This window comes from Phoenix dactylifera, unplaced genomic scaffold (assembly GCF_009389715.1).
Source record: "Phoenix dactylifera cultivar Barhee BC4 unplaced genomic scaffold, palm_55x_up_171113_PBpolish2nd_filt_p 000873F, whole genome shotgun sequence".
Taxonomy (NCBI): domain Eukaryota; kingdom Viridiplantae; phylum Streptophyta; class Magnoliopsida; order Arecales; family Arecaceae; genus Phoenix; species Phoenix dactylifera.
Genome location: NW_024068236.1, coordinates 36,901 through 51,409, shown reverse-complemented (window position 1 = coordinate 51,409; position 14,509 = coordinate 36,901). Strand labels below are relative to the sequence as shown.

At 37.9% G+C, this 14,509-nt stretch overlaps 1 protein-coding gene across 1 annotated transcript; it reads left to right on the top strand.

The window, feature by feature from the left end:
* The first annotated feature begins 2,229 nt into the window (after positions 1–2,229).
* On the top strand, positions 2,230–13,628 carry LOC103706760 (replication factor C subunit 3). Its single transcript, XM_008790971.4, has 9 exons — positions 2,230–2,537; positions 2,647–2,863; positions 7,997–8,076; positions 8,168–8,327; positions 10,341–10,422; positions 12,026–12,155; positions 12,241–12,304; positions 12,391–12,459; positions 12,994–13,628. The coding sequence occupies exons 1-9, from the start codon at positions 2,372–2,374 to the stop codon at positions 13,091–13,093; spliced, it is 1,068 nt and encodes a 355-aa protein (XP_008789193.1). The 5' UTR covers positions 2,230–2,371; the 3' UTR covers positions 13,094–13,628.
* The last annotated feature ends 881 nt before the right edge of the window (positions 13,629–14,509 follow it).

The window sequence follows — 14,509 nt, the reverse complement described above, 5'->3', positions numbered from 1 at the left end:
TCATTAAATTAAACCAAGAAACCAAATTAATAAGAAACCTTGGAAAAACATTCTCAAGTTAGACCACAAAATGAACAAACATTCTGGCAGAAATCCTATTCAAAATGAGGTGCTGCTGATAAGGCGAAGAGCAAACTTTAAAATAAACTCTTATAAAAGAAGTTACGAAAACCTTTCAGAGGTCAATTAAAATTCTTGTTTTGGCATATATTGACCAGTGATTAAGTTGGATTCTGGAATTGGAAATGGGTAGCATCCACATTGGGTGGGCCTGATGAAGAGATATTTACATGTTTTGGTAGAAGAGACATTTCTATGAGAAGATGCGGCTTTTCTGTCAGGACATTTTCCTCTCATTTTCCATTTTAATATTTGAGTATCATTTGACATCTGGATCTTGTCTCAGAGGGTTATGCTGACTCCATATCATCATGCGAGTGTAATCAAATCATTACAAGATGCTTGATTTGGACATTGTTTGGAGGCTGCATGAAGTATGGTTTTCAGAGGTCTCGCAATACCTGAATCCATATACAGATCGGAATGCCATCATCATGTTGTTCATAGGCCATTCTGTGTTGGAATCCGGCGTCTTTGACAATGAGCATTCTTTTATAAATATTCTTCAATAAATTCGTTCTGACAAATTAGAAGATCAAATTCATACAAGAGAAAAGCTAGCATCAGGAGACCAATTATTTAACAAATAAAGATAGAGATAAAATACCATATATTTGATTGGAGGTTGACAATTGGCGTTCCCTAAAGTTAGGCATGGCCCGCTATTCGTAAGGTGTACACCACCTTTCTAGTAGAAAAAGAAAGCCACCTCTCTTTTTTTATTTGTATAAAATTCCCACCCACTAAAATCTCATCCTAGGAAAACTTCTCTATTGCTACCTTTTCTCAAAACTAACCAAATCCAATCCATTCAAATCCTTTCTATTCATTTTTTTTCTAGAATTCTTACTCATAAACTTTGCTTAAGAAAATGAGCATACGGTCCTTAGCGGTAACAAATGAAGGAGAGCAAAGATTCCATCATAGGAGGTCTCGTTTGTAAAATAACGAGCAGCTTGTCATCATGAAGTCTCGAAAGGCACAACCGACACCTCTCAACACCAATTGCATCCCAGAAAAACTCCTCCATTGCTACCTTTTCTCAAAACTAACCAAACCCAATCCATTAAAATCCTTTCTATTCCTTGTTTTCTAAAATTCTTATTCATAAACTTTGATTAAAGAAATGAATATTCTCATAAAGTTTTTTCTTTTTCTCTGGATAAAAGAAAAAGCTTTCGAATGGAAAGATATGTCGAAGTAATGACTATGAGCTCATTTGGTTGGTAAATAAGTGAGGGATATCCTCCACTATCTCCTCTATTCTTGCCAAACGATCTGCTGGTGCCATAAGAATAAATTTATTCATTATGGCGGGATATTCCTTCATCTCGCAGCATAAGTTCATTCCGATCGATGGCTCGGATAGACTTGTAGTGCAAAACTAAGCAGAACCCTATCACGTCCTGTTCCCGTTTTATCCCCATTGCCGTTATTTCCATGATTTATCCCCAACATGGAGAAAAATGATTCACTTTCCTTTTCTTCTCGCTCTCTTCCTCCCTCTCCTCCCACCTCTTCTCTTCCAGTAATCCTCCCAAATAATAAAATTTAAGTTATGCAAGGTAAGGTAAGCCCGAATTACCCGCTTATCCACCTTCCATATTAAAGTATGTCGGCCACCTAACCTACAACGACCGTGGGTCTTTATACTTTTCCCCGCCACCCCACACACTTCCAATTTGGCTTTCCCATCATGAATCCAGTGGGATATCTCATGATCATCCAAACACGCTCTTTTAGATTCTGGTTTGGGGCCGGATCTGAGGTAGCATCGAACCTTGGTTCTAGATCCACCATAATATGTTGACGCCAAGTCCAAGTGAGACCTGGCCTAATCCAAACAAAGTCAAACGTAGTTGCCGTCAATTTTTTTTTTTTTTTTTTGGGTAAATCGGACGCTCACGCTAATCTCGCATGAGCATTGCCAATCAGCAGTTCTGTTCGTCTTTCATAATACATGATCAATCTGAAATACGGTACATTTTTTTGATCCTTTTTATAGAATCCACTCTACCGCTTCAATCGGATCCGCCTCCAAAATAAGACGGAACCCGTCACTTCATAGCCAGAGGTCTCAGTCCATTGCACCATCGGTGAGCTTATCCGCGGCCCTTCAGCCCACCCTAGCCCTCGAGCAGCCAAAAAGACCCCCACTCGGGATTTTTGGCGCCATAGCCGCGACGGCTGGGAACAGTACGAAACCGGAGAATAGAGCGCTAGGGCGTGGGAGAGAAGGATTTCAACGAAGATGGCGGAGGCGACCGCTCCCATGGAGATCGACGGCGACGCGCCGGCGAGGTCCAACAAGGACAAGGCCCCTCTCGCCTCCGACGGCAAGTCCGCCCCCTGGGTCGAGAAGTACCGTCCCCAGTCCCTCGCCGACGTCGCGGCCCATCGCGACATCGTGGACACCAGTAACCCTCGTCTCCCTCCCCCTCCTCCACCTATCTTCTCCTATGGATCTCTTTTCCTTCTTTCTGGGTTCGATTCTGTGGTTAAAAGTTGGATTTTGTTGGTTGGAAGTTGATCGGCTGACGAACGAGAACAGGCTGCCCCATTTGCTTCTTTATGGGCCGCCAGGTACCGGGAAGACGTCGACGATTCTGGCAGTGGCACGGAAGCTGTATGGGGCGCAGTACCGCAACCTGATTTTGGAGCTCAATGCATCTGATGATCGGGGGATTGATGTTGTTCGACAGCAGATCCAAGATTTCGCCAGTGCACGGAGCCTTTCCTTTGGGTAAAAAGAATTTGGATTAATTTCTATGCTTGCTTATATTTATTAGTTTATATGCTCTTCGCTGAAAAGTGGTTCGAGGTTTTCTTTCAAAGAAGTTTTGCTTTGTTCGTGCTGAATTTACATCTATTATTTTCAGTAGTCGAATTTGCGCAAGTACAGGGTTTATGTAAAAATTCTTTTGGGTTTTGGTGATCCGAATGCTTGAAAGATAGACATGTATCGGTTCAAAATGTTTACTTGTGGAGTCTGACAAATATTGCGAGACATTGTGGCAGAAGGAAAATAGAGTAGATGATAAGAAAGCTATAACTTGCGGGGTCTGCCACAAAGGAGTTGCACATTTTGGATAAGGGGGAAGGGTATTACTGCATCCTTAAAACACCTTGGGATATGTACTTAGCTTAGTGATGGATTAACTCCTCTTTCTGATTTTGAGTTGGAGTTGTTGTGGTTATGATAGGAGAAAGTTTTGATGCGCTGCAGAATAGGGGGCATAGCAGTCATGTATTGGTGTGATGTGTACTGTGGTACAGGCTTTTTTTTACTCTTTAATTTGCTAATATGGGGTGGTACATGACAGTATATTCCATTTTACGGGCTATGCAATGCAGTAAGATTGGTTTTAAACCTTGGATAGGAGAGGATTTTGTTGTATAGTTGAGGTCAAAATGGAATGGATTATGAAGTTTGTCAAGGTTCTTAAATCCTATGAGAGAAATATTAGCTCTAGTAGCAATTACTACAAAGTAAAAGTGAAATTATACGAATGTAGTTTTAAATTTTAGGTGCATAAATGAGATTAATATTACGAGGTTAGCAATTGTGTCTAAATTAAGAGCTAATTGAAATTATCTTGTTTTTTACTTGAAGCTCAACTTTATGCTTGTGTTGTGCATGTGCATACACACTCCTCTCTCTATCTACGTGTGTGCATGTGTGATTCTCTCATTCATATCTTAACCATCAAGCCTTGTTACCTCTATCAAGTATGACATTATGGAGCAATGTGATTTAGCAATGCCTATAAACTTTCTTTAAGGCAGTTTTAACTGATGTCAGTTTTTTTGCTATTTCACACTGAAATCCTATCCACAAACTCTTTGGGCAATGCATTTTCTACAATACCCTAGGGGCATAATTACAGTGAAGGGAAACACGACTTCATGAAATTTATTATCTTGTTAAGCTTCTAATAGAAAGGATCAGGGGATCTCTATACCCTTGTTTGGTAGAGTCATGTCCATATTAGTCTTCTCTTTTTTTAAAGGTTCTTGACATTATCATGCTCCAAAGAAAAATAGTTGGTTCAACCTTTCATTGACATGTCTGACAAAGTGCCTTGATGCAATTAGAGAATGCAAGTGAGGTGTGGGTCAGACTTTTGAAATTGGAAAGCAAGAGACAAAAACTTGATTGCATGTCTCATTAAGCATCTTGATGATTTAAAACAAAACATTATCTGCCCGTTGCATTCATGGATCATATATTACATGTATAAATGAGTTCATTAAACTAAAGCAAGGAAGTGGGGATTTAACGAAAAAATTTTGCATAGTAAAGCCTTGATGTCTCATGAATCAAGCTTTGATATATTTCTACCTAGCATATGTTCCAAAGAGAAAACATAGAACTTCAAAGGATGAAATGCTACATAAGTGTTTTTTATTTACTTCATGCAAGTATCCAAAAAGTGATAAAGAACTTTTTACCTTCATTAATTATAATAATTTTTTTGTGAGGCCTGATATATGTTAAAGCCTACACAATAAGCTTCATTTTATGTTGCCTATATACAGACCGAGATCCCTGTGTCAGCATATGCCGGTCTATGCTGTTTGGCATTTACCACGACAGGGCTAGACTGGCATGGGGCAGAGGTGTGTTCCCAAGTGCCTTGTGCTGCCCATATTGAACTGTGCCAGTTTGGCACAGTTTAACATGACTTGTTATAGGGCTGAACAGTGTCAGAAGCCTTTTTTCTTCTGTTTTTCTCATTAATCCACAAGAGAGGGAGGTTAAACTTTGTTCTTGGTTCCAAAGAACAACAGAGAACCTAGCATTCATGTGATGCCTTTCTGCAAAATTGAGCAGGATCCATATTGAATCCTTGCTCCAGACTTGGTATAAGCAATTTTCAACCTATTTCCTTTTCTTTTCCTTTTCCACATTTGGACTATAACAATTTCTTTGTTAAGGTTAATAGAACGATTTATCCACACATGCACATTTATATATTCAAGATTAAAGTTGATAACAACCAAATATGTCCACTTAAACACCAGCTTAGAAATTAGTGATTTTGGGGAGGAGTGATTTCCATCCAAAATCCTCCCCTCGAAACAACATTAATCTAGAAACAAAAGCAAATAACATCTTTTCATGTCGATTTTTAGAAATGTTATTAGAGTATGATGTCATTAGTGTCATTGAGGTATCACTTGGTAATTTATGACATAACACATTGACACTCAATCATTGTTTCTTGGTGGTAATGTACTGTTGAGGTGTAATACCATGCCATAATACCCTAGATTATTCCTGTCAGTAAGCAACACAGTCATACATGTTTTCATTTTTGATTATAGGATATTATTTATTGGTTTTAGTTCTTTTTTTAAATTATTTTTAAGAGCTACATCTATAAGCATTATGAAGAAGCTGTTGATTGTTTTGATTTTAAAAATCTAAAATATGTCCCTTGCCCATTCATGCCAGTGGCATTGACTGCATGCCTACAGTGTGCTAGTGTATCCTAAGCACTGGTACATGGGCACATGCCATGCTAGTGCTAGGCGGCAAGGCATCAGCATGCAACATTTATTCCTTGTTACATGCGCATGTGGTGTAGATGTTTAGCAGAACTACGATATGTAACGAATAGTACAGTAAAGCTGTATCTTGGATCGATTGGTTATACTAGCTTTGTCATGTATCAGATTCCTGAGGAGAAATATTCCAGATAGTAATTGCGATACAGATTGAATTTTATTGCTGTTCACTTGACTATGTGCAATTGCAAAGATGATTGTATTAGAGTTAATGTTGTTTCGGCAGGTTTTCGTAAAATTACTGCCAAGGTTACAAATGTGGAGGAAGTTGATGAATTCACTGAGATTGAAAGAAGTAATGTATTGAAAATATTAAATTTTTTGTCATGTACAATGATGACTGAAGAGGACCTTAGGCCCTGTTTGGGGGAGCTTTTGGAGGGCCAAAAAGCACTTTCTGGCCCTCCAAAAGTACTTTTAGGTAAAAAAGTGTGTTTGGTAAAATTTCCAAGAAGCTGTTTCAGCTTTTGCGGGAAGCTGAAAACAGCTTTTTGGCAGAAGCTCAATTTTGGAGCTTTCCGAAAACGTTGTTTTCAGCTTTGTCGGGAAGCTGTATTTTTGACCAAAATACCCCCATTTAAAAGTTTCTTTTTCCTCCCAAAAATCTCAATCCCACCGCCTCTCTCTCTGTCACCATCCCCCCCCTCTCTCTCTCCCTCTCTATCTCCTTCTCCTCAATGCCGCCGGCCCTCCTCTTTTTTTTTTTTTGGGAGGCAGCCACCACGCCGGCCACCCGTGGCCGCGCCCCCTAGGCCCCACCCGAGCCCCCCGCCGCTGCGACCCACCACACAGCAAAAAAAAAAAAGGAAGGGGAGGAAGGGGCCGCCATGGCCGCTGCCTCCCCGGCCGGCCCGCCATCTCGGCCCCCTCCTCCCCCGCGGTCGCCGCGGCACGCCGTCCCGGCCCCCTCCGAGCCCCTCCTCCCCCGCGGTCGCCGCGGCACGCCGTCCCGGCTCCCTCCCGAGCCGGAAAAGAGAGGAAGGAAGGAGAAGAAGAGAAGAAAAAAAAAAGAAGAAAAGGAAAGAAAAAAGAGAAGAAAAAAAAGGAAAGAAAAAGAAAAAAGAAAATAAATAAATAAATAAATATGTATATAAATGAACGAATAAATAAATAAATAAAATAATAAATAAATATATTTCAATGAAATAAAATAATAAATAAATAAATAAATAAAAATATTAGTAATTATTTAACCAATTTTTTCACCTAGTTAGAAAATTTGTTAGAGAAATAAATGGTCTTCAAAAGAGTAAAAAATTAATTTATACTAATAATTATAATATTTTATACATTTATTATTGTATTATACTATAAATATAATATAATATAATATTATGTTATGTTAAATAATTTAATATTATATTAAATTATTATCCTATAGTATACAATGTTATAGTACTATATTATAATAATATTATGTTACATTACATTAATATTATACTATATCATATATTTATGTATTAATATATATTATATTTTATTATGCACTATTGTATAGTACTAGTAATGTCCTTTATGGTCATTTTGTCATACAAAAGTACTTTCTCAGTTTGTTTACCAAACAAATGTTAAAGTGCCACAGCATTTTGGAAATGTAGTTACCAAACAGCAAACAGCTTTTTATAAAAGCTCTACTTCCAACAGCTCTACTTCTAACAGCTCTACTTCCAACAGCTCTACTGCCAACAGCTCCCCCAAACAGGGCCTTAGTAGAGAGAGAAGCTCGGATTATAGTGGAAATGCCAGTCAAGAGGAAGATCTGACCAAAGAAGATCTCAATGTCCCACATATTCTACCATTTTATTTCCTTTGCTTATGTGTTTGTAGATAGAAGATGACAACTCTGAGCAAATTAGGATTTACAAAGCCGGCGCTGGATAGACATAATAGTGTTTATTGGGAACGACTGCTTGACAGAAGTATATGCTAAGCAATTTTCCATCTTGGTGGCAAAATATGAACATGGCATGTGGCAGGGTGCAGCCCCTAGGATTGGAACCATGTGTGTGTGGGAGTAAAGATACTCCACCCTCCAAATCATATAAACTGCATATCATGCGATGAGGTAAATTTTGTCCTGATGAGCTTGTGACAGCTGCAGGATCCTGCCACTATCATGGGGCATGGTTGTTCAACACCTGGTTATTTAAAAGTAGCACATGTACATACATGTATGCAAACATAAACACCACTAACATATATACAGTGTGCACACGTATATGCGCACTCATGCAGATGTGTGACTTTATCATTGGTTACCTGGTGGATGCTGCAATACCTAGTCAACTATTTATGTTTCATGCAGTGCAAAATCTTCTGTGAAGTTGGTCCTGCTGGATGAGGCAGATGCTATGACTAAAGATGCACAGTTTGCATTACGTAGAGGTCTGCCTGTACAACCATTCACTTTTCTAAGTATTCATAGGTTTATGTATTCTCACCATCTTTATTCTTGTGATTTTATCTTTTTGTTCAGTGATTGAGAAACATACGAAGAGCACTAGGTTTGCACTTATCTGTAATCATGTCAACAAAATTATTCCAGCATTACAGTCAAGGTGCACTCGGTTTCGGTTTGCTCCACTTGATGCAACTCATATCAGAGAACGACTTGAATATGTGATAAAGGCTGAAGGGTAAGTTGTTCTTTTTAATTTGATTCATTGTAGAAATTTGACATGAAATAAGTTTCATAAGGTGTTGTACCCATGTTGCATGTCATTTTGAAGTTGTATCTTTATTTCATAGTTTGGTTTTGTACAGCATTGCATTATTTTGAATTTCCTTGGCCACCTATCCAAGGGATAATTTACATTTTTTCACGCCGGAGCTAATCTTGCTTTTCATGGTCTGATAATATCCTTTTAATTTACACTCTATTAGAAAATACAGTTTTGATTCTGGCACATTCTTTTCTAGATTTTGTTTGCCAACTTCTTAGAAAATGCCCTTAGATTCAAATACCCCCCCCCCCCCCCCCCCCCCCAACACACACACACCCAAAAAAAAAAAAATCTCAATTTCTCTTTAATTTTATTTTAGCTAAAATGGAAACTCAAGTCAAGCAACAAAGCCTTGCTCTATCACTTGATTCATTAATCTCTCTTTAATCACAAACCTTAAACCATTCAAGATCAATTAACATTTAGTCTTTTTTTTTTTTGTTAAGATTTGTTCAATTTAACATCTTCCAGGCCCATAAGGTAATATTTCCCTTTGAAATTCCTTTCTCTCATAACAATCTATTTTATACAATATCCTTTCTTGCTATCACTTGTCATAAATAGTATGTAGTATATTTTTGGGTCATGATTTTAGCTAACTTGGTCAGCTTGGATTGGGTCCATAGAAAATATTTTGGATCAACTGGGTCATTCTGGTTAGGACAGGTAAATCATGACCTGAATCAAACTCACTGCATTTGAGTTTGGGTTGGATCAGATCTTGATTTGGATCCAGTGCAAGGTAACAAGGAAGTACATCATCTGTTTGATGTCTAGAAGGTCCAGTAATAGCATGGATAATAAATTGAGATAAATAAAAAAAGGGCATTGGTGCAAAATAGGACCACTAATGTTGTCTATGAAAATGCAATTCAACTAATTGAGCCTTCCACCTATAATTAGTACCTGTAGTACACAAGCTCGTGGAATCTTGGGGTGAGTTGGATTGGGCAAAGCTAGGTTTAATCATGTCATCTACTGTTTGACCGATTTTAAACCTTGTTGGGCCATGGCTTGGGTTAGGTAATATGGACCAGATGCAACCTGCTTGTTCAAAAGGTCATATTTCAGAACTATACTGGACTTATGGGTCCAAAAAGTTGGGTGGTGCTGGGCCTAACCAGGTCGGTCTCGGGTTGCGTCATGGGTTGACCCAACCTATTTGCAGCCCTAATGCTCACTTAAATTGCCTTACCTAGCTCTAAGAGCCAAGCGTTTGATCACGAGTCTGTGTTCATTTATTGCTGCTCCTAAGCTTTTTTGTTTCTTATATGGAATTTTATACTTGCATTTCTTTTCCTTTTCTCTGTATAGGTTCTATTGGTGCAAAAGATTTTTTTGGCGTTCTTTTACTTTGTGTACTAATATAAGCCAGTAGCCATGATACTGCTACCTTGTTTATTATTTGAATCAATTTTCTTTTCCCAACCTTAAAAAATAAAAATTCTGTTCTTGGGATTGGAATGCTTTAGAGGATTTGAATCCCCAAAATGAATCTTCAGTAAGCACCTGCTTCAGTGTTTTTAACAATCTGAAATTGATGATTATGCACTTAACAGTGATGCAATAATGAATGTTCAGTGAGAGATTCCGGAAAATAACTTGCTCTGGAATCTATGAACATAGTCTGTCAGAAGATCTTTGATGAACATTCAGGGTTTATGTACAAATTTTTTTTAAGAAGTTCTGACTTCATCTATGTAAGAGATGCTTTCAACAAATAAGTAGTCAACTTTCCCAAAATCTACCGTTCTATTTTGTAAGATCTGTTTGCCCCCTTTTTATATTTTTTGGATAAAATCTAAGATTTTAACAGCAGCTGTCGATTGGATTAAGCAGTATATGATTTTCAGTTGTTAACATGCTACCAACTTATTAAACATCTACTGATTATTGAATCAGTAACTTGTGATCATCTCCTTCTAGGCTTGACGTGGCTGAGAGTGGCTTAACTGCCCTGGTACGGCTGAGCAACGGTGACATGAGAAAGGCTCTGAACATATTGCAGGTCATTCTCCTTTAGTTCCAAGTATTGACATTGCTTTCTTCTTAGTCAGATAAGTTACCTTTTGATGGCTGACTTGGCATTTTATGTCATAAATTTCACTTAATTTCCTCGGGTGACAAAGTTGATATGTAAAATTCCCAATTTGACTTTTTTACAAGTCTCCCGTATTGAGGGACCTTATCAACATGTTCTTGTTTATTTGACCATATTGACCAATATTTGCATGTTATATTAGTGATGGTGTATAATAATATTGACAATCTTAGAAATTAACTAATTTTCACTCTTTAGATTTCTGTGGTCACATACTCAAATGTATCAGTTAACCAACTATGATATGTGAAATAAGGACCATGGGCATGCTTTTGTACCATGTCCCAGTAAGTACTGAAATGGATTTTATTAGTAAATGTATAAAAGGCCATGTTATTACAAAAATTTGAACAAACTTTTATGCAGAATCGAACTCAAATCTTTTGGGTCATATGTTAGCACGTCTATCCATATTTTATTTTGCATATAGGCTTATCATCGTTTTCATCACATGCTAGTGCTGAAATCAAGGTTTTAAATTCCTGTGGGACAGTAGGGTGTCCCACTGTCCCAAGTTCCTGGACAGGACGTGGACCGGGATGGGATAGGACATCCACCATCCCGTGTTTTGGTATGTGGGGTGTCCTCGTTGCATGAGAAAACCAGGACGGCCCTGTTCTACGGTACTTAGAACTTTGGCTGAAATTGTATTCATCTTTTACTTAACCTCTATGTGACATTTCATAAGATGGTCATGTAACAAAAGGATTACTTTATACACTGTTTTATGAAAAATTATTATGTGAAATATAGAGCTCTGATAATGGGAGTGCATACATCAATACAAGTTTGCTTGCATGCCATTAATTTTATAACCTAGACTCAAAATGCGTCAGATTTCAATGTGACTTTGCAGCTGATACTCTTATACATTGGAGGTGGAGGTGGGTAGGGAGGGAAACCGGGGACTAGGGACAGCTCAGTGTTTAGGAAACTCAGATTGTTCTGAAACAGGAACAGGTTTTAGAAGATCTGATTAGGAGGTGATGAAGTATGACAAATGTGATAATAAATTAGAGCCAACAGATGTAGATGGGATGAAGCCAAACGTTATGCTTGTGGCTTAATAAATTTTGGTAACAATAACGGCAACTTGCATTCAGAAGCATGAAGTTGCTTTTTCAATAATTAACATGTACATCTGTAGGCACATGATGCAGAAAGAAAAGCTTAAAGGTCTTTACTGTAAATCTACCAAAATTTCCAAAGCCTCCTGGGATAAGCATTACACTGAGGGGAGATAATGATTTAAGTTTATTTGTATGATGAAAGAGTTCTTGGGAGTTGCGACTACAAGTAATTCATATTTTATTTGGTCACCTAATCTTATTAGAAAGAACTGCATGTATTACTTATTCTATGATTGTCTACCAAAACATCTGGATTAAATATTTATATGGGTTGTCGGATTAGTTTTCACTTTTGTTTCTGATATGTTTAGCTTTTCTACATCTGTATTTTTTTTTCTGAGTTTGATAATGAGGTAGTTTATCTCCTTTAATGTGGACAGTCAACACATATGGCTTCTCAGCATGTAACAGAAGAATCTGTCTACCTCTGCACTGGAAACCCGATGCCAAAAGACATTGAACAGATAGCCTATTGGCTACTTAATGAATCATTTACAGCCAGTTTCAGATGTATCCTCGCACATGGACTACTATTTTTTGATTTGAGCGGGAAACTTGTTATTCTATGCAAGATTTGCCATCTTAGCTTGTTTAGATATATCTGATATTAAAATGAGGAAAGGACTGGCCTTGGTTGATATTGTGAGGGAGGTTACAATGTAAGTTGAAACATGCACGAGATCTTTTTTTCATCCTACCCATTCTTTGTTGTGTTGCTAAATCACATTCCATGACTTGTACTCAGGTTTGTTTTCAAGATCCAAATGCCATCAGATGTCCGAGTTAAGCTAATCAACAATTTGGCTGATATTGAGTATGGACCTCCTTTATCTTAGTTAAGTTTATCAGTTTCATGGTTAACATTATGTAACTCATGCATTTGTGCATTTTACATCTTCTGGTCATAAGGTGTTAGGTCTTAAGTGGTTTCAATCAGGTTACAAATCTTGCATGAACCATTTGTGATTTCAATTTTTTTTTCATAGGATTTGTACCCAGTACCGACTGACAGTCAACATATTAGATTAGGTCCAATACTTGATCAGATTAGGACTAAATCTGTTTTTTTTTTTTTTTTTTTTTTGATTGGATCATTTCTTAAATGAGTCAATTCTGGTTAAGTCCAGCGTACAAGATCCTTGCTTAACCACTTGGTTTAATAGGTCTGTGTTTCAGACCAAAATTCCCTGGAAAATGTTTTGTGGTTAAACCAATGATGTTGTTACAATAGTCATAATCAAGAACAGTTTTTATTACTTACCAATAAGGAAAAGTTTTTATTAGACAAGGCCAAGAAAAAGGACCTGCAAAGAAGAGTTTAACTATTTCTACAATGTTCTGTTTGCAGGTATAGATTAAGTTTTGGATGCAATGATAAGTTACAGCTTGGATCGCTTATCTCTACATTCACAAATGCTCGTTCTGCTCTGGTTGCTGCAGCCCAGTGAAAGCACATCCTTCCGTTGGCTTTGTTTCTTGAAACGTCTTCACCTTGCATATAATGGTTTAAGGCATGACCTACCCAGTGTATCGTGTTGAGTGAGTGTGATTAGAGTAATTTCTGCGTAAAGCCCGACTGATGATGCACAAAGAAATGCAGCTTTCACTGAGTACGGATGTAAACTATTTTATATGCTTTCTTTTAAATCCTGTGGTTCACCTAAATGTCCCAGATCTGCTAACGTACTGCACAGAGGTGGAGCTGTATCGCTGCTTTGAGGCCATTTGCTGTAATAGTACATTTTCCTAGCTGACTTTCTTGGACATACAAATCTACCGCTAGTACTTTGCTTTGTCTTTTTTTTTTTTTTGTGCCCTCCTTTTGGTAGGAAACTTAGCTTAATTCTGGAGGAGTGATGGGAAGAATGTAGAATTTTATGACTACCTCTTAAGTTTTGTTATGCGAAACCTCCTCACTGCACAGGGACGCAACATGATGTGTGAGTAGTTCTGATTGTTAACCATGCACCAGTTTGAAATTTCTGTTCTTGGAGCCTACTTCAGAGAAAATATTCATGCCTACCTTGTCCTTCTTTTCCCTTTTATTTAATAAATTGAAAGGAGAACATCATCAAATGGAAGCAACTCTGGTTTGATGAGTGCAACTGCCCGGATAATTATATAACCTCAGATAAAAGACTATCCGTTTTGGGCATATGATGCCTTTAGTAAAGTTTGTAAAATCGTGTGTGATTGCCGATTAATATATATTTCACTTACGCTTGGAAATGTTTAAACAATATCCTCCGTTTTTTTGTGGCCTTCTTAGTTGCTTGCATGCCGTGCTAGTCATGATCTTAATTTCAACCCAGTTATGGGCCAGAATGGGAGAGGGAAGAAAAACATAGAATTTATGTATGACATTTAAATTATCTTCATGTTCATAGGAATACCCGAATAGCTTGGGAAGGGAAAATTTGATTGTGAGCAATGCGACTGGTGATATGAGTCAAAGGCCACCAGGGTTTTTCATGTTCGTTATAACTATATTAGCTAGGATTAAGCTTAAGCTTATCCATTTGCATTTGGTTCAGGATTGAGCGGACTTGGAAGTGAGTTGCTGCCCCCTGTGATGCTCATGGCTTCTAAAAAACAAAATGCTTGTTCTAAAATGGCTAGTCCTTGGTCTTCTTTCGGTTTTCGTATCACAAATCTTGGTTCGCGCTTTATGGCGAAAAATCCAATCCCATGTAAAAAAACGATCCATTTTCACACCATCTATCTATTCATTTCTTTTCTATGTTCTTACCACCCTCTCAATCGCTAGCTATGCTAGTAAAACTAATGTGCTTGCCGTAACAGTTTATCTGTGAGGCCTCTTGGCAGGATCCTCCAGATGTAGACAAAAAGGATAAAAAAAAGAA

Excerpts from the sequence above, each read along its gene's own strand:
- LOC103706760 (XM_008790971.4), top strand. The coding sequence starts at position 2,372 with ATGGCGGAGGCGACCGCTCCCATGGAGATCGACGGCGACGCGCCGGCG. Across the intron at positions 8,077-8,167 it reads ACAGTTTGCATTACGTAGAG|TGATTGAGAAACATACGAAG; the intron begins GTCTGCCTGTAC and ends CTTTTTGTTCAG. Across the intron at positions 10,423-12,025 it reads AGGCTCTGAACATATTGCAG|TCAACACATATGGCTTCTCA; the intron begins GTCATTCTCCTT and ends TAATGTGGACAG.